This window comes from Mustela nivalis, assembly GCF_964662115.1.
Source record: "Mustela nivalis genome assembly, chromosome: 16".
In the NCBI taxonomy this organism is placed as follows: domain Eukaryota; kingdom Metazoa; phylum Chordata; class Mammalia; order Carnivora; family Mustelidae; genus Mustela; species Mustela nivalis.
The window spans coordinates 6032172-6053012 of record NC_139035.1 but is presented as its reverse complement, the minus strand read 5'-3'; the positions used below and the strand labels follow the sequence as shown (position 1 = coordinate 6053012).

The 20841-nt window shown below is 42.0% G+C and overlaps 1 protein-coding gene across 1 annotated transcript in view; it reads right to left on the bottom strand.

Annotated features, from left to right (window-relative positions):
- Window positions 1–1611: 1611 nt before the first annotated feature.
- The window catches only part of FMN2 (formin 2), a 371232-nt gene continuing 352002 nt past the window's right edge, over window positions 1612–20841 (bottom strand). Inside the window, exons 17-18 of the mRNA XM_082702641.1 lie at window positions 5105–5186; window positions 1612–3140 (exon numbers count right to left, since the gene is read on the bottom strand). Coding sequence (XP_082558767.1) covers window positions 3114–3140; window positions 5105–5186 — 109 coding nt within the window. The 3' untranslated portion in view covers window positions 1612–3113. The remainder of the gene's footprint in view (window positions 3141–5104; window positions 5187–20841) is intronic.

Below are 20841 nucleotides of genomic sequence, written 5' to 3'. Positions count from 1 at the left end.
CCTTTGTTGATGCACAGAAACATACTTTGCCAAACAATCCAGTCAAGAAACCAGACTGACATCTTAAATTCAGTACGCTTTCTTGTTTTTCACACGTAAAGATTTCGGAAGTTCTCATATATATCTTACCTCCTTAACATATCATTTCTTTAGCACTAAATTTCCATCTCTACTACTATTATCAAGTCCTATATTCCTTCCTTTGGACTTGCAATAGTTTCTTTAAAGGTGTTCTGGCCTCTAGGCCGATACTGCTCAACATGGGTACCAGAATGGGCTCTATTAAGCCAGAACCTGTTCATGTTACTTTAAAATAACTTACTGGCTCCACAATGGACTACATTCTGTTTCCTCTTACCGAAGACATCCATGGTCTGGCCCCGATCCCACCCGTAGCCCCTTCTCACTTACCGGGCCTTGTACCGCTTATTCTTGATGAGGCACTAATCCTCCATCAGGTGTGGCAGACTCTTTTGCATCTGTCTTCCATGCTTTTCCCCCCTCAGTTTACCTCTCTCAGAAGCACATCATCATCCCCTCCTAACCAACCATTTGGAAAACTCTCAAGACTGTACTTCACACAAGCTCTCGGAGGAGGTCAGGGCTGCTGACACACTGCCCTACTATGAGCAGGAGGGGCACAGATGCTTCTCAAATCCTCTTGACCCCAAACTATCATAAAATCACATTTCTGTGTCTCTGGTGACATCTCTCACCATCCTTTATTGAGCTTTATGCTCTGCTCCCTCCCTCCACCTAACCTGAACCAGGTAAAACTCCTAGAAGAAATGATGTTTTCGATGCGTCTGAGCACGGTCTTTCCGTCTGCAAATTTCTCCCCCTTCACTTGCCTAATACCCACTCATCTCTCTAGATTTAGCTTTCTGGGCTCTCTGTTCTTAATTTTTTTCAAATAGACTCCACTACCAACGTGCGGCTTGAACTCATGACTCTGAGGTCAAGGGTCACATGCTCTATCAACTGAGACAGCCAGGCACTCCAGCTTTTTGTGCTGTCTGATTTGGACACTACAGTGAACCATAATTGTTGCTTCATATGCTTCCCCAACTTGATGATCTTTGAGACATTCAGTTATTAGCACCATGCCTTGACACAAAGTAGATGATTAATCAATGTACCGGGCATAAAAGAATTTATGTTGAAAAATGATCAGACCTAAACACAAAGCTTACGTACAGAGTAAGAAAACTCTTGCCATGCTTCTCCATTAGTGCTTAGTTTCATTCCTTACTTCCTCTTCTGCATATATCCCATCGGCGCCATTCTCTTCCTTGGCCTTACTGTCTTCCAGTAGGCCTTCCCCACTTAATCTGTATCCAGTGAATTTTTGCATCTAACTTTACACTTTTGATAAAAGGATTTCTCAAATATTGATATATTTCTGCTCGTAAGGGGGAATTACTTCTTCCTTAAGATTGCGTTAAGCTTTTCAATTTACTTTTTAAATACGCGACTACTCACAACTGTTCAACTTGAAATAAGAACTTTTTAAAAATCTCCAAACACAGAGTCTTATGTTCCCCTGTGTTAAATACGATGACTGCATTTTGCAAGTATCCTTAGACGATATACACACAGGAGGCACAGTACTCTTTTATTATTCATTTTATTTTCATATAAATTAACATCCTAGAAAAATTGAAATAGAAACACTAAATACAGTATTGCACATAGCGATCTTTGTTAAATGCCCTATTATTTCAGTGAAGAATGGGAATATACACATCAGAGGAGCTGAAGGAGACAGAAGACTACAAAACGACAACCCAAGTCCACTATTTCTGTGCACTTAAACTACAAACTAAAAGGTAAGAGACCGTACTTTACATAAATGCAAACGTAGTTATGATTTGGAACATTTTTTCTTTTCAGTTGGTTTCCAATAGCGAGAAATATCAACCACCATAACCTCCAACAAATATCAATCAAAAGAATTTTTAAAAACCCGCCTATTCGTGTTAGACAAAACCACCACGACGCATCATGAGACGATGTTAACCTACTCTCACGAAGAGTGGGAGATTTACTTTTTTTTACCCCTCTAAGTGAAATAAAAGAAAATCCTTTCCTAAGCTCCTTCAGATAACAAGTCATTATATACTCATTTTATAGCCTTTCATCACCTGCTATAACACATAAAGACAATCCCAGTCATGTAAAAATACTCAGGCAGGTAGTATGTTTAAGTAACAGATGTCAATCCATCCAAGAACTCACTTTCTCACCCCCTTTTTTTGGCCAACAATTAGTCATGTTTGGCAACTTTATGAGCATCGTTTATTAAATTCCTTCAAAATATGGAATCATGTTCTCTTTGTGAAGGCCAATGGTAAAGTTATACAGAGGCACACCTTTAGGTTATTTTAGTTGAACATTAGCTTTATATAGGGTCTCAACACAGGCCTATAAAAGCCCTCATTAAACTTAAAACTCTGATTCCTGCCTATATTAGATGATTTATAGGAAAGGGCTTACCTCTTTTGCTATATTTCTTCTATTCATTATCTGACTTGAGTAAAAAATGATAATCTTCTTTCACAAATATATAGTTAGGGAGAGCAACCCAAGAATTGGGAAAGCCTTGATCATGATATATAAATGGAACTTAAATTGTAAAATAGAAAATTTATATGTGGACATGGAACTGATACAAACGATTCACTAGAAATAACATTTTAACCATAAATCTCAATGCAGTGATAAGGAGTACTGGTTGTCAGTAGAAAGGAAAGTGTTTTTCTGGGACAAGGAATATTCTCACAAAAGTAAATTTTAGGTTAACATTTAGCATGTTCAGCATTAATGGAAATATTGCCTCTTATACATGCTGTTGTTTTGGTCTATCGATATAATACCATAAACTTTACAAAAAAGAAAAGGTGTCAAATTCTCCACTGGTCTACTGCTTTTGCATTTTTATGAATATACAGTAAAATTCAACAATCAGTGAACTGTTTAGAAAACACAAAGATTATGCAAGAGGTCAAGAGGAAAAATGAACAAAATGATGTAGCTTCCTTCCCGCCCTCAGGTCAGCTGAATTTTTTGTGGAAGTGGTTACAGTGACTCCTCTTTATTCTGCTTCTCATTGTTCAGGTTTTCATGCTTATCTTTGCTTTCTGAAAATAAACGCACCAGATAAGAGTTATAGTTAGAAAGAAGAACTTTTAAAAATGTACGGAGTTTAGAATAGCTCAAACAAGATCTTTTCGCTTGGGTCAAATTCTCTAGAAAAAGGTTAAAGATCCACCAGCCCATAAAGGAAAAAGAAGTAAAATTTATCTTTAAGAATTTTCAAAAGCCAAGGGGTGTCTGGGTGGCTCAGTCAGTTAAGCGTCTGTCTTCAACTCAGGTCATGATCCCAGGGTCCTGGGATAGAGCCTTGTGTTGGGAAGCCTGCTCCCCCCCCCGCCCTTTCTGTCTCTCTCTCTCTCTTTCTTTCAAATAAATAAGTCTTAAAAAAGAATTTTCACCAAAATACTTTTGAGAAAAAAAAATTTTTAAAAATGCAGCTTCTAGTGGGCGCCTGGGTGGCTCATTGGGTTAAAACTCTACCTTCAGCTCAGGTCATGATCTCAGGGTCTTGGGATCGAGCCCCACATTGGGCTCCCTGCTCAGCGGGGAGTCTGCTTCCCCCTCACCTTCTGCTTGCCTCTCTGCCTATTTGTGATCTCTGTCAAATAAATAAATAATATCTTTAAAAAAAAAATGCAGCTTCTAGCTAACATGAAAAAGTGCCAACTCACCTTTCTCATTAGCAATTCTATGCACAAATACATAAGTATGAAGATTGAATTGCTGCTTTGTTTCATGGTTAATATGACTTAATTCTCTTTTATCTTTATAATGACATGATTGAGGTTAATTAATACTTATTCCTCTCCTCATTCAGTGCACCTTTAAGGTTGTACTATCTATTTGACAGACAGTGAGAGAGGGAACATAAGCAGGGGTAATGGGAGAGGAAGAAGCAGGCTCCCTGCTGATCCCAGGACCCTGGGATCATGGCCTGAGATGAAGGCAGATACTTAACCACAGCCATCCAGGCGACCACGGAAATAGATTTTATTATTTTTTAAAAGATTCTATTTATTTATTTGACAGACCGAGATCACAAGTAGGCAGATTGGAGAGAGCGGGAAGCAGGCTCCCTGCTGGGCAGAGAGCCCAATGTGGGGCTCGATCCCAGGTCCCTGAGATCATGACCTGTGCTGAAGGCAGAAGCTTAACCCCTGAGCCACCCAGGCACCCCCGGAAATAGCTTTTAAATGAAGATATATTTCCTAACATTTTCTAAATAGGGTTTAATCAGAATTTAATCATATCCCAACTTCGGTTATTGTGATCTTTTCCATTTAGACATTAGATTAATACAATTCCAAATGTTCCATTTTAAGGCCTAACCCAACTTTTCATTTAAAACAAAATCATTTGCTTAACCCCTGTGGTACTAAGTGATATACCCTCAAAACATTTACAACAACACTGACAGCATCACAAGGGGAAACTCGTCATTTTTACCAAGCCCTGCCTTCCAGGGTGCACAACACGGCAGTTTAAGGAGAGACGTGGGCAAGGAGAAACCTTAGATGAGCTTGTTAGACTCAACGTCCTGGCTGACAGTTATTGAACGGCCAACTATGAGAGCCACTTAGGGGTACAAGCCAGGTCTGAGCCCCAGTCTGAGCAAAGGACAATACTACACTTGGCGCTGCCCGTCAGGTTTTACATCCCAGGGGTGCTAATCCAGTGACCACAGCCCAGATGCAGCCCTGGGCGGGTGATGCTTATGTAACGGAGAAAGTGAGAAACGGCCCCTAACTCCTGCCCCTACACACACACACACAGGTAGGTATGAGGCAGCCCCTGACAGAGTCGTCTTCATTCTTACGCTCTGGACGCTCGATCCTGAGACTCTCTAGACCTTTTGGACCTGATCACAGGCATAAGGAGAAGGAGAGAATTTTTCTCACACTTAAGAGGAAAATAATTAAAATGTTATGTGTGTTTGCATACATTTTGAAAACAGTGTTTAAAAGCCAAAGCAAATCCCAGGTTAAAAAGGGAAAAGTTAAATACTTACAATTCCAGAGTCATGTCTCGGTTTTATTTTATAAAGTGACTTTCCCTTTTTCTGCCTGCAGACCTCTTCAGCTTCTTTTACTCTGGATGGAGAGAAGACACACGTGTTTCAACAAAGGCCCACACAGACCACTGCAATCCACCTTACGGCAGGTAAGCAAATATCCACGCACGAAGGATTTGAATTACTGGAGAAAATAATACCACATACCCAGGAATATTATTGGACATTTGATTCAGAAACACTGAACGTTAGAGCTAGAGGCTAATTCACCCGGGGGTGTTCTCATCTTGGACTCAAAGGATGTTGAATGGAATGATCTACAAATACATTAAAAATGTTGTATCTACATTTCATCCTGTATTAAAAGAGTCTGAGGTAGGAGAAATTAAGGGAATTTTCAGGTGAGGGTTCTGAGAGGGGCTCCATTACATAAATCTGAAGCATTAAAATAATTAAACAACCAGTATCAGACAAAACCTCACATGCTTATTTTAAAATTATTTCAAATCACTTTCCACATCACACTCGCTGTTTGTTGCCTAAAAGTGAATGCTTGGGCAGGTCTTAAAAACCTGAGCTTCATTAAGTAACAAAACCCACCATTTATTTGAAAACAAGCAAACAAAAAAAGTGAAAACGGAAAATAGAACGTGTGCAATAATGTTTTAACACTTCTGGGAATTCTTTTAAAAAACATGCCCCAAGGAAAATAGTATTAAATTTACCAGAGTTACAGTTAAGAGAGGATGTTATTTGGCGGTTAAGTTCTTCATTGAGTTCTGGATTTGCTATTTGATACTGGGTAATGTCCTGATACCACTTATATTCTGTCAAATAGTAAAAGAGCTTAATATATAATAGCATTCTTCTTATTACTAGATAGAATTGTTGCGAAGATCAAAAAACCTTTATTTAAAAAGTTCTTTATAAATTGTAAAATGCTCTAAAAAGTATATGTGATTGTTTTAATTAAACAAATGGTAAGAAATCTATAAACTAGGATTATACTAATAAAAAGGGATACCCTAAAAAGGAAAATAACCTGTGAGGTTAATTTGTTTATTACGATTTCCCTTGAGAGTTAAAAGTGGCATATTCCTGGAGAAACTAAAAAAGCCATGACTTATCTTAATAAGAGACTTTTTACGTAGATCTTGACGCTTATTTCCTGAAAGAAATGAGTTATAAATATATTTCTTGAGCCTGGTGGTAAAGGATCTCACAGCAGAATTCCTCTGAATAAGTCCTGTTTTTGAACAGTGGAATGAAGGAAGTGATGCAGCCCAGAAGTCAGAAGACTGAGCTAGAGTTTACATTAAAGCATGACAAGTGAAAGGAATTCTCTCTGGACATAAAATGCCTGCTGTGTTGATACTGTTAGTAATTCCAGAAAATGATGACAATTTCGAAGACTCTCCATCGTTACTACTTTTATTACTTTCTACCCAAGTCATAAATTGCCTTTAATCCTTCCTCCAAACATCCCAAGACAAAAACATTTTCTTTATAACAAAGGGCTGCAGAGTTCCCATCTTCCTCTGAAAGAGCTACCAGTAAATTTCAGTTGAAATATTTGGACAGGAATGAAAAAACCATTTTTTTTTAAACCTTTTTAAAGCACTTAGCCAACATCTAGCAGATCCCCTCTTAACTTGACTCAGAACTTTCTTTAAAGTATTTTGTAACATTTACTAAAAAAAATGTACTTTGCCGGTGTTTAGATCACCAAAACATCTTAATTTTCTATCTTCCTAAGGACCACAGAAGACAAATCTAATACAAACGCGAAGCCGGCGGTTCCTTGCAGCACAGAGGATGCAAACTGAAGCGCCTGCGCGTCGAGGACCCTCCCCAGCTCGCTCCCTCCTTCCTTGGATCCCAGCAGCCACCGGCCAGGCACTGGGCTTGGCTCGGCTTCCCAAGGACCATGAAGCTCAGCGTCCACCAGGAGAGCCACACACGCAAGCAAGTCCGTTGCAAACGCCCCCTGGGTTTCGGAGGCCCAGCCAGGACCCAGGAGGACAGGGTCGTGGACGTGTTTCCGGAGCAGGTGCACAGCCGAGCCTGCATCCCACAGAAACCTTCGCTGCTCGCACTTTCCTCGGAAGGGACAATGGGACGGCGGAGCGGGGGGCACCGGGCGTGCGCGGGCCGGGGGAGCCGCGGTGGGGCTGGGGCGGGGGAGGACACGCACGCTGCCGCCCGGCCCGACCTCCGCAGCCCCAGAGGCCGGGGTGGGGGGGGCAGCCGCGCTGAGCCCCCGGCCCCCAGCACCCCCCTCGCCTCCTCACCGCCCCCCCGGCCCGCGCACCCCGAGACCTGGCGCGCCTCCGCGCCCTGCGAGCAGGGGCACCCCCGAAGCTTCCCAGCAAACGGGGCGTCTTCCGGATGACGATTTTATTTCAAGAAAACTCGGACAACAAGACATTTTTCCCACACTTGAGGCAGGAGAAAATGTGTCCCTGGAGGTGCGACGCGCGGCCAGAGCCGGCAGGAGAGGCGGGGAAGGAGGGGCTGCGGCGCCCGGGCGAGCTGGGGGTCCGCCGGGTGACCCCGTGCACGGTCCCTCCCGCTTCGCCCCTGCCGGAGCCCCTCACTCGCACGCGGCCTAAGTAGGAAAAAGGTGCGGATGGCGCGCTCGCCGGGCCGCAGTGCCAAAGCAGGGGGGTGGAGGGGCGGCGGGTCCTGCGGAGCGCGGACTGCAGGGCGCGCTGGGTGCGGGGCCGGAGCCAGGCTTTCTGTTCTGCTGCAAAGAAAGAAAGAAAAAGCCTGGTGCCGCCGACACTTCAGCCGTGAGGAAGAAGGAGCAGGACGGCCTGTTGGGAAAGGAGGCGGGAGGAGAACGAGGGCCGCTGCCCTGGGCTTCCCCAGGCTGCTGGGGTGCGGGTTTCGCCTCCCGCGGGGTGCGGGTGGGGAGCGGACACCGCTGCGCGGCCGCACTCCGGGAGACCCGCGTCGAGTCGGGCTGCCGCCACGCACAGGGGCTGCCCGGGCCTCGGTCAGTGGAGACTTCACTCTACCGGAGAACTAGACGGGGGAGGAAAGACTTCAGACGACACCTGTGACAGGCGCACTCGCTGCTGCGACTCCGGTCAGCCGTCCAGATCACAGAAAGGAAACAGGAGCAGAAACCAATCATTTCACAACGAAAACTCATCACCTTTCGTGATCTTGGAAAAACAGCAACGCAGCAAAGCAGAGACTGGAAAACAGGAAACAGAGCATTACCTTTTAGACAGACTAGGAGGGCACTGAGTGGTATGTGGCGGCTATAAAATTTGATGTTTATGTGAATATGTTGCTGTGATAGCTTTTATTGCCTATAGAAGTTCAGAAACAAAACTCTGCTGAAAAAGCATCAAAAATATGTACTTCTCCCTTAAATGGAGGACCCAAAGTAATCCGAATGTGAGACATGCTGTATTCTTTCACGGAGAATCTAACTAGAGGAAATCACCAGAAGACATGTATGGAATGAGGTTTGGCAAACAGAGCATGCCGGCCTTGAGTTACAGACTCTACCTTCTTCTAGTAATTTCTATCTTCTCTAGAAGGGAAAACCAGATAAACAAGCTAATTTAAATAGGCTTCAAATGAGCGCAGGAAGACTGAGTTCAATTCTGGATCAACGAATAGAGTTCTGTGACCTGGAGGCAGCTGCCACAGGCCTTTGCGACTCGCCCCACACCTCCCCTACTTCAGGCGTCCCAGCTGTGTACCGAGGGCGAGAGGGGCCCGAGTCTTCCTTACAGACAGGCAGGGCTTCCCCGCTCTCCGTGGCTAAGAGTCTAAGATTCTACGACACTGTACACACCGTTCCATGGCACCCCAACCTGCTGACGGGGCGGCTTGTCCGCAGAGACGGACAGTGGTGCTGGAGAGAGCATGAAGCCTGGAATTCTAGCTTGTCAAGGTAAAGAAGTGTGACACGCATTAATTGGCAAAGACAGATTTTGTGATGCTCCAGAGAACCGTGTACAGGATAGGAAGGGAAGGTTTTTGTGAGGAACACCAATCTGAGATTCTCTCTCAGTGGGAACTGTTTTCTCGGTCCAGGGCAAAGTGACCAGAGAAAAACAAAACATCTTTGAGCATTAAAGCTTATATTTAAATTTACTTAAAAACTTTTATATTAAGTTTTCTAAAAATAAAGTCGTAAATGTAACCTAAAAAAATAAATAGATCTTAATACATCTATAAGATTTTTAATTCCTTATATGCAAATATCCCAAGTTGTAACCAATTCCTTTGGTTTTAAGGAGTCATGAATTTAGAAGTTATGGAGCATAGAAAATTTGAGCCCAGGAGACTGAAAACATTTCTAAGGTCTCTGTCAGAAACAAGACAGAGGTAGGTGGGAGAATGAAAAAATACTTTTTATCAAAAAATTTGCTAAAACTACTTTGCATTCCAATATTATTTTTATTTTGGTATTAAAAAAAGGAAAACTTTCTCAAATTTTGTCCTTAATATAACTGGGCGCATTTAACCCACAGGCTATTCTAAACAAAGAGAGTGGTTTCTTATTTCTCTCCTAATAAAGATGTATTTTCCTCTGCACTTTCCCCCTCCTCCCCAGACCCATTTATTGTCAGGCAAACATATACAAAAAGTTCAGTGTGATTAAGTTTAAAGACAGTGTGTGAGATGAATAAGGGAGATACACTTTGGCACAGAAACAGAGAAAAGAGACCAGACATCCCTGAGGCCTGCAGGCAGAATAATTTTTATCTACCTTCTAGAGCCAAAGCCAGGCTGGCCACAGTCTTATCAAGAAAACAGATACGCTCTCATCATTCAATGGAAGGAGCAAGGGAGTCCCTTTTCTGCCACTAAACATTAATAATTTGGTCTAAATAAGAATCTGTGGCCGACGCAACCATTTCCTGCTGGCTCCAGCGAGGCTTGCTGGGAGCGGCCGGATTCCTCACTGGAGTCCTCGGCCTGTGAGAGATGTACGCGCAGCCTGGGGTTGGCATGTCAGTGCTGGAGGTCTTGATGCCCAGAGGAATAAGCTAAGAGTAGACGTAACTATTACCTGTTCACCGTGTCCTGCACTGAAATACAACACCATCGTGCCTGCCAACAAATTTACAATTTTTTTTTAAGAGAAAGGGGAGGAAAAAAAGACACACACATACACACACGGTGAGAGACTGTAGACAAAGGCTGGTTAGGCAGGCCAGCTTTAAAGTGGTGGGTCTCTCTCCAGATAAAGATAGAAGCAGGTGTTAGATGTCTTCTGGAATTCAAGGTGGTCTGGGGGAGGTTACTCCTGGCTCTGTTGTCTCTGCCTTATAACCTTAATGATTTAACACACACACACATAAAATACCACAAAACCCCTGACAATATAATGGGAACAATCAGCCCAAAATGTCACTTACCATTAGCCTCAAGTAAAAAGAACTACAGTGTACACACATGTGCATTTCTGAACTTCATCACTGACAATCTTAGACTTTTCAGAGAGAACGCTGCATTTGTTACCTCAAAGGGTTATGGACAACAGACAGAATGAATGCCAAAGTGCCCTCTGCTCGAGGAAACCAAGCTCGAAGGACACCTTTCAGTTTCTTTGATGCAACAGGAGCATGGCTCGGGTGAGCTGAAGAAGGGGTTGGCACCCATCCTGCACTCGCATCGGGGGAACACGGCGCGTGCTGGCCCTTAATTTGAGAAATCTTCGTGGTCTAAAATCTAGGATTCCATGACAGATATACATGTTCTAGGTTTGTGTCCTAAAAACTGAAGATCTATATGAAACACAAAGCCCATAAGCAGAAATGGTGTACATCAGTGTTTCTCAGAGTGTACACGTGGGTGAAGAGAGGCATCATTTACTCAGAAGAAAACACATTCCCCTGATCAAATTGGTCCCTACAGCCAGAATCTCTCGGGTGGCTGTCTGAGATTCCTCTACATGCACAACGTTAGAATTCATGGATGAGCTGCCTCAGAAAAACCTTCTCCTATACTATTGGAATGGTTATAGCAGAAAACGGGTGTGAATGTATGCCACTACCCCTCTCATTTCCGAGCCAAGACAACACCCCCTCCCCCGACATATACAAATCATCATTTACAGCAGCCCCTCTGTGGAGTAAAAGTGGTGAGTCCTTTCCTAGCCCGCAAACCCACCAGCACTTTCTAGTTCTTACCTTCCTCTAGGACAGGAATCACTCCGAAGTGCTTTACTAGTCCCTGATTTTAAAATTCTCGATCGTTTGGTCCTTGGAGAATTTCTGAGTTCTCCAACAATTTTTCTGAACATGCTTCATCTCTTTTGCTGCTAAACTTCTACCCCACACTCAGGGTCTAATCTTATTCCTGCGGTATCTGTAGGCAATCTCTACTTTAGAATTCCAGCTACAAAGAGACTTTCCCCACCTCTACTTCTGATCTTTCCCCCGAGTTCCAGATCCCAGTGGACATTCTTCTTTCTTCCCTGACCTCAGCCTTGGTTAAGAACACAACTATCCGTAAACATTCATCCTCTAAACCCTTTCTCTGCCTTCCTCACCAGCTCTCCATATATATGCAAATGGTTAACGAGTTTTGTTATTAATGATTCCTTAGTAATGATTTTTAAATCTGTCCCAACCTAAATTCCATCATCTCTGATTGGTTTTCAAAGCTTCTCCTGATGTCATCTAGACCACTGGCTGCCCTGCCCCACGGAATGGCCATCCTTCACAAATGTCCAACACATGGAAGTCATCTGAGCCACATTCTCATGGTATTCAAGGCCATTCACAACTAACTGAATTTCTCCTTACTTTCTACAGTGTTCCTTGGGTTCCAACCATGCAGAACCACTTCCCACCCCATAGGTGGTCTTCACTAAATCTGTTCCTTTGGGTCTTCCTATTCTCTTTTTCTCTTCCTTCCATGGCTCCTTCAAGCTCAAAAATAGCTTCCTATAGAGAGTATATCTGATCCGCTAGGAAGGCTTATTTTAAAGACTTAGACTATTGATGTATCTGTCTTTTGCCTTGTTGGACAGTAAGTTTCTTGAGATTATAGATCACGTACATTCATTTTTTACATTCCCAAGGATAATAATAAAGCTGGCATAACAAGTAAGTATTGGTTAGATGTTTGAAAAATAACAAAATGAAAAAAAAAATAAGTGCGTGAGGAATAGGGAAATCAAAAGTAAGCTAAAAAAAATTCACAGGGATCAATTCTGACAAATAACTAGGACTTTGATTATTTAAATCTCTTGTTTTTGCTTCCTTCTTCCAGTAAACTCTTCATCAATGAGTCTGGATGTCCAATTCACATATTGAGTAAACTACGCAGAGTCCTACTTGACCTGACCTTTGAGTTTACTGATTTACTATTATAATTCCATTCATAAATAACAATGTAGTTGAATGGATGTGCATAAAATTTATGGAACAGTTTAGTGTATCATATTCACTTTCTTCCATCTTAAAACTAAATTTATATACATTAAATGAATCATTAGGAGCCTATAAGGATTCCACCTGAAGTCATGTCTAGTTCCTAGGTTAGTGGAAAACCCTTACTAGTTCCTAGGTTAGTGGAAAAGATAAATGACATAGATATAATAAATCTTCTTTTCAACAAAGCATTCAAGGAATCTCTAATGGGATGTCTGCAGACTAGAAAGAGAAATGATAGTTGGGGGAGAGGATACTTAGATGAATTTACAATGGTCAAATATACTACAAAAAGGTAACAGGGTATCCTTCCATATGGTTATGTTCCTGTATTAAAAAGCATCTTATTGAAGAGAATCAAGCACAATTAAGCGATAAAATTTATGGAGAGACTGTTTTAATCTGAGACTGGGTAAAACTGTCCTAGCAATCACGGTGTCCAAAAAATGAGAGGGATGCTTTGTTATTTGAAGAAAGGGAACACTTAGAGTAAGTGGTGTGACAGACAAAGTGAATGAGGGCTTCATGTTCACCACCTCACCCAACCATCTGACAATCAAGCATGAGAGATGCCATCACGCTCTTTGGAAAAGCAGCAGCCTGGGACTCAGAGATTCTTGAAGTTGTATGATAACGGAATGAATCATCTGGGCAGCTTCAACATCTGCTCTCCTTCCCTATCATTCCCACCAGAAAGGGTACAAAACCATGGGCTTAATGTCTACCTATTAGTCCTGTAAAAATGGAATTCCTATAGTAGGAAGTAAGTTGGGATAGAGGACCTTCATTTTACTTCCTAAGTTCAGTACCTCTTTCCTTTTAGAGAGCCTCCACAGAACGAGCATCTTTAAAGACACGATGATGTTAGCTCCTTGAAGGCAGAGAATGGAATGTCTTTCTTTTCCATATCCCATGCCCTGCACAGCACCTGGCTCATCATGGTCGATCTAACACTTACTAAGGACTTGTTACATGCCAGGCATTGGGATAGAAGGGTTTGACAGATGTTACCTCCTTTAAGTCTTGTAAAATAACCCCATGTCTACTACTGTTACCCAACGTCTACGATGAGGAAACTGAAACCTAAAATAGTCAAAGTATTTGCTCAAGGTCATACACCAATTCGTGGCAGATCTGTGGTTCAAATCCAGTCAAACAGAAAAATCGACCCCACAGTTCTGGCTTCAACCGCCGAACTACCTTGCCTTTAACTACACAAATACACGGGAAAGATGAAGTATATAACCGCTGATACCTTCTACTTATTTCCGTGTATATATTTATCATATATGTATATATTTCCATGCTCTGTATTAATTTATTCATTCATTTAGAAGCATTTGATTCTTAAAGACTGGATCTTTTAAAACCCTGAACATATAAAGTGTGGCAGTTTAAAATTATTTTTGAGAAAAGAAACTAGAAACATTGCCACATGTGTTTTATTAGATTCTAGGGAGAAATACTATAATGGCACAAATTTTGAACTTTATTCAGGGAAAAGGAGGAACGGAAACACAACGGTCTACAGTGTTCATCTATGTCAAAGAAAAGTGTGTAAGCCCATCTGGAGAAAACAAAGCTACCACCATTTTCTTGATCCTAATTTCTAGGGGAAATGTTTGATGTGGTTCTCTGAATAAGGCATGTGAGTTGCAATCAGAACACATCTAAAAATACAGGAGAGAAACTTCTATTTTTTTTTTTTTTAAACAAATCCTCAATATAAATTTTAAACTAAAACTCAGTGAAGGCATTTCTGAAGACAGGGAAGTCGACACACTCTTCAAGTGTGTCCTGGTACTTGTTGGTGATCTAATCTGATACATAAAAGTCTGGAAAGTTCAGCACAGTCCAGTCAGCATACTTTCTTAACTGCAGCACACTGCAAAGCTCTCAGCTGAGTAGGAGTCGGTGGCAAGTGCTAGAAATGCTGACATTCTGTGCTGCTGAAGAAGGAAAATACAGTTGCTTCATGGGCTCAACAGCAAGGTTCACATTCCAACCGTGTCAATAGAGAACCCAAACTAAACCCTGTCAAACCAAGAGTATCCTTTTGTCATGTTCTTCTAGAAGGAATTTAACATGGCCTGAGAAAAAGCTGAGAAATCTGGAAGATACTATTTAGAACTTTTTTAAATGCTTGGACAATAAGCGTTTAAGAGCCACCGAGAAGAGGAATATTTGTGTTCATGTACGTGCTAGGATTTTTAAACTCCTCATCACATGTTTTTCACCATTAATTTAAAATCTCTGACTTATATGAAAGAAAAAGGGGTTTGTTTTTCTCATGGATCTTGTAGTAGAGACTTTTAATTCTGTATTAGATGTGGATTTACATGGAATTTACAAAAGTAGCTCAGCTGACAAGCCCTTTACCTGTCTGGTAGAGTGACCATGTTTTTTCTGTACAAATTGAAAATTTTTAGATTTCCTTAATAAAATGGTCAAACGACAATCTCTGGTTCTACAAATTTATGATAGCAAAAAAGACACATTTCTCTCATACATGATGGCCAAATCTGTGATAAAATCGCTTGTGACAGCACAATTAATCTTTTATTACAGGAGATTAATGTTGTTTACTACATTTGACATTTTTCATGCAAACATCGGTTTACTACTTCCACATGCTAAGATATTTTCTTAATGTCAGTGATTTTTTTGGGCATATGGTTCAGAAACATTTTTGATTATAGCTAGTGAGATGTAAACTTAAGCTGCTGGTACACACACCATGGCTTTTGTTTTGACACTTCTCTAGCAAAAGAGGATATGTATGACTAACTTGGATCCTATTTTTAAAAGACTTTTTTTTTTTTGGTTGCAGGGAGGAATTCAAGGTCTATTAGACATGGAAATTAGTTTATAGAAAGTTTATCACATTTCCTCCCTGCAAAGCTCATAAAAGGGTACAAGAACGCTATTTTTATCATGACGCTTCGGGATTATGCAAGAGGAAGTACGGCTTAATTAAGGGAGAGACGTGGAAGATACAAGACAGGAATGGGAACACGACAACACACATACTAAGGGAGACCAAGAACAGGGTCCTGACATTTCCCCTCCTGGATGATTCCTATCTGGCTAAAAATATGCTGTTTATCCCATCATCATCAAAAAACAAAAAACCCTAATTCACCTTCCTCTCCAGCTGGACCTTCTGTTCTCGTTGACCCTTTCTAAGCACAAACTCCTGTGGTCACTGTCTCCACTTTTCTGCTCCCGCCTCATCTCTTCCCGGCCACCGGACAGAGACTCCTCTCGCGGATGCCATCAGCTCCTTCCCCCTTCCAATGCCAGGGTCAGTCCCTGGTTCTCGCCGGCCTTGTGTGAACACCAGCAGTGTTTCACAGGCTCCCCCTAAGCTCCTTCTTGAAGCCCCTCCAGCACCTTGCCTGCCAGACACCCCCCCCCTCACTCTATTCCAGCAACTTCGGCCTCCTCCTGAAACACGCTCCTTCCTCGGGCTTTGTACCTCCCTTTCTGTCTCCAAGTATCCTCTGGCTTATTCCATCCAGTCTATAGTGAGACCAACACCTCTTACAACTCACTTTTCCCTCCATCCTACTTTATTTTTTGTCAGAGCCTGTATAAGTCCTGGTGTATGTCAATTTAGCTTCAGAAGGCCGGGATTTGGTTTTGTTTACAGCTCCGGTGCCTGGCACATAGTAGCCACTTAAGAAATACTTGTTGAATGGCCTCAGTGAAACGCATGAACAAGTCCTAAGTGCACAGTGAAGAATGCAGAAACGGTGTTCAGAGTTGGAAGAAAGCAGAAGGTCCACAGGGAACAGTTACAAAAGACAATTAAAGTTGCATAAAAGCATCCTTGACTTCTCATCCGCATCCCCCCTCCCCGTTTCCCAGAATTTATCTCAGGATCTCCATTCCTTAGCAAATCTACCTTAGGTTGGAGAACACTGAGTTTTAAATAGACCAGCTAGAAAATTTCTCCTAGAGCAAGAAAGATGAAGAAGGGTATGGACTTGCTGATCCTGGGAGTGTTAAGAAGTGCAATTGGCTGTGTGAGTTGTGGTGCCAGTAAGGGCACAACTGGAAAAGCAGATGATGTAGCCCAGGCTGGGCGGGAAGCTCTCTGAATGAAGGGATGAATGAATTGGAAAAGTCCAAAGAGATTCTAGAACAATTAAAAGAACCGGGAATGTGATAGCAGAGTGATGGAGAACTTGACAGCGTCTTCATAGCTAACCTTAAATATGTGAAGACACGGGCAAGGGATTGGATTTATTTGTGTGGTTCGAGAAGGAGTAGAATCAGCACCAGTGACTCCAGTGTTCAGGCGCCAGGTGTCTGTTCATCCCGTGATCCTTTATCCAAGCCCTTGAGGCCTGAGGGATTACAGAATTCAGAATCCTTCTAACTACAGAGAGAAAGATGGTACATAACACTACCAAACGGGTCTGACATAGCATGAAGTAGCCAAACAGGCCGGCCTTTCTGCAGTACACATACTAAGTGGGATAAATAAAGACTATGTAAATTGTCTCACGTAAGTTGAGTTTGCCACAAATTTAGGGAAAAATGTTTGGTTTCAGAGGTGTTTGGGATCTCCAAATTGTAGACAAGGGATTACGGCCTTGGACTATAAAACTATGAACAAAACTGTATCTGTTGGGATACGTGCTCCCAGCATTTGTGAACTCCATGATCCCTGTTAGGGAATCCGTTAAAATCTCAGGTGGAAAATAGGAAAAGGCCACTAATCATTAAGAATTTGGACGCGAACGCTTAATTTTTCTTTGATCAGCATTACTAGAAAATTTGTTTTTAGGAACTACTTATGAATGAATAGTAAGATATATATTTTATGGGAGTCAGCACAATCTTTTTCCTTTTTTACACGATCCACCAGCTATCTGATGGTCGTGTTCTTGCCTCTCTTAAGCTAAGAGTTTGTGCACGGTCCTTAAATCCCATGTGAATCTTTGGGACACAGTAATAGACCATAACTAGGGGTAGAGTGTGCTATGAGTTCTTTTTCTTTTTTTAACCATAGGTGGAGGAGAGAGCTGTAGGAATTAGGAGCCAACTTAGGCTTTCTTCATAAAAACATCATTTTCACTTACTTGGGTTTGTATCTTTTCCTGAGTGGTTTTATGTGTGACTTCCGATAACTCTCCACCCATCCATCTGCCTGTCTGTCCATCCATCTGCTTAGCCATCCAGCCATTTATCCAAGATATTAAAAAAACAATTGCCTTTCTACCTTTTTCTCTCATTAGTCCATCAGCATTACCTAGCTTCCAGTTCATGCTCTAGTACTCCATGCAATGATTCTTTCATTTTGCCTTTGTAAAATGAAAACATTAAAAAAATTATTCAGAGCTATAGGAAATAAACCCATGCACAAATGCCATACAGAATTGAGTGCGTCTGCCCTAAAAACAACACATGAACTTACGAATACATCAATATCTATATCTAGACTAACTTTTAAAATGAGAGCTTTTAAGTTATCTATGAGCGTCCGAAATTCTCTAAACTGCTGAAATATACTCGTTTCAATTATTCTTCATCTTATTTACATCCTCCAGACATTCGGAAAATTTTAATGTGGCCAAATGGGATTCGGTCAAACCTTCCCAAAATGTTCACCCCTAGGTCGAAGGAATGTGAACCAAAGAGGTTAATTTTTTAAAAATAATTGTATCTCATAAAGTTAAGAAAAACTATGAATATGCTTTTATTCTGATGTTTTATCCCTATAAAATATGTATTACCTAAATGTGTACAAGTAACTCGAGTAGGCTGCTCGTCCTTCCCTTCTCCTCACCCAACCAGTTCTAGAGGCTGATCTCCACATGTTGTGTGACGAATGGAAGTTTAAGGACTAGTGATTCTCACAGGCAAACTTCTACTTCTGGCTATTTTAGATTCTAAATAAAGGTCTTGGATTGGGGTAACGATTCTGATCTGTGGGTGTTTCCTGGACCATCAAATACTTTATTCAGTGCTGACCTAGAGATTGTGTCGGGTGCCGCAGATTCAGGGCTCAGCCCAAGACTGCCCCCCTTCAGATGCCAATGCCAAGTCCGGGCTGCCACCTGTGCTTCCCCCCCACAGGCTAGGATGGAAGGTTAGAACATAACTAGGGGTAGAGTATGTAGGAAATAGGACAACCTCCTCGCTGGGTTCAATTAATTGGCCAGAACAGCTCACAGAACTCAGAAACATTTTACTTACTAGATCACAAGTTTATTATGAAAGGTTTTGACTCAGGAAAGTTCAGGCAAAGAGCAAGGTATGTGGGTCCCTTTGGGGTTTTATGGAGGTTTTATAACATAGTCATGATTAATTAAATCATTGGCCATTGGTGATTGATTCAGTCTCTCTTCCCCAAGAGGTTAAGGGATGGGACAGAAAGTTCCAACCCTCCAACAATAGGCTTGGTTCCCTGGTCATCCTTTGGTGACCTAAGGGCTTTCTAAAAGTCACCCCATAATCTAACAGAAGACATCTTTATCACTCTCATCACCTAGGAAATCCTGAAGGTTTTAGGAGCTCTGTGTCAGAAACTCAGCTGAAAATCAAATACATATTTCTTATTACAAACCACAATATTACAATGCCTAAAAGACATGAGTATTCAAAATACTCTTTTGAAACAGAGTGAATGTCTATATAATCTGGCATAATTTTAAGTTTCATCGTTTTTCAAAGTGATGGTAAATGCAGCCCACTTAGATGCCCATATTCTAAAACAATAGAGAACTATTAATAGGGCTTAAATATATGGGAAAAAGTACTAATTCATTAATATGACTGTAGATTATTTTGTTTATTAAAAAAATCAAACTGCTGGGGGCACCTGGGTGGCTCAGTCAGTTAGGCACCCAACTCTTGGTTCTTGGCTCCGGTCATGATCTCACAGCACGAGACAGAGCTCCGGATCCGGCTGTGTGCTCAGCAGGGACTCTGGTTCTCTCCCTCTGCCCCTCCCTGACATTTATAAAAAATATTTTAAAGATATTTTAAAAGCTATAACATATAAAAAAGCCACACTTCTGTCTTATTACTGGGTTCTGCTACATATGACCATGACACAAGACTACCCTGATGGAATACTAAGTCAGGACACTTCTATTGCCCCAGTGCTCCGACTCTGGGGAGACAAGGGTCACTTTGGGTTAATGGAACTCAGGGGCTCAGGCCCTCTCGTCACGTGACTGCCACCTTTCCCTCCAGGGCACTCCCCATCCCTCATCTCCCACCTCCTCCTCAGAAGCACCCAAGGCAGAACCACACTGCGAAGTCCTGGGAGGGACGGGGGTGACCTCACGACTCCGGGTCCACTCTGCTTCCAGCAGAACAGCTACAGCCTCCACCAACACACTCCGAATTCGGTCCTTATTGAGTCTGCTGTTTCTGAAAATTACGATTCCCTTCTAAAAAGCCAGAAAGCCTGAATCTGCCAAGTCTCCAAAGGACAGGGTGGGCCTACTTGCTCACTGTGCCCCCGATACTTTGATTCTCGTCTGAGCCTCTGCCAAGGGCAACCATCAGCTAATTCCCTACAATGCAACGGGGGATGCAGGTCACGGTAGAAGAGGGCTGCACGCCCTTTCCGTAAAGGCAGAAGTGGCATGACCCCCATTCTGTAAGGCACAGCTCTCCAAAGAGGACTTTATGTAGCTCAGCATCAAGTTTTAAATCACTCAAGGAAGGAGTCTGTAAGGACACATACGAGCCTTTCTCCAGCGAGAGGTCAATGAGCTATCGAGACGCGCTGGCCCGGAACACTTTCCTTCATCTAGCTACCGAGTGTGACACGCGGGGGCCGGTCTAGCTGCTATTCCTAAAGGGAGGGGCAACCTTTATAGTCAGCTGGAGGCGGAGCATAGCCAGGGCTGATGGGACAGGATGGAGACAAAGCCAGTGGATTATTTAGAGGATGTTTAACAGGATTCAACGAAGAGAAAATGACAGAGGAAGTTAACAGAAAGACATCCAAGGCATCGAGGCCCCTGAGTTGTTTTATTCCAGTTCTTAGGAGATAAAAGCAAAATAAATCCAAATGGAATGAAATAAAGTAAAATATAAAATAAAATAAAATAGTAAAATAAAATAAAATAAAAACTCAACACAATGCAACATTCAAAAGGAGTGAGCTGACTTCCGTGTATCTGTATATTGGTAATACTATAATTAGAAAAGCTAAATTGCAAAAATTTTACCATTTTAGTAATTATATTTAGGTATGATGTAATTTTCATTTTTTTGGGTTCTTCAACATTATTAGTCTTAAAAATTGCAAAATCATAGCTCCTAAAACTGAGAGCAGGGACGCCTGGGTGGCTCAGT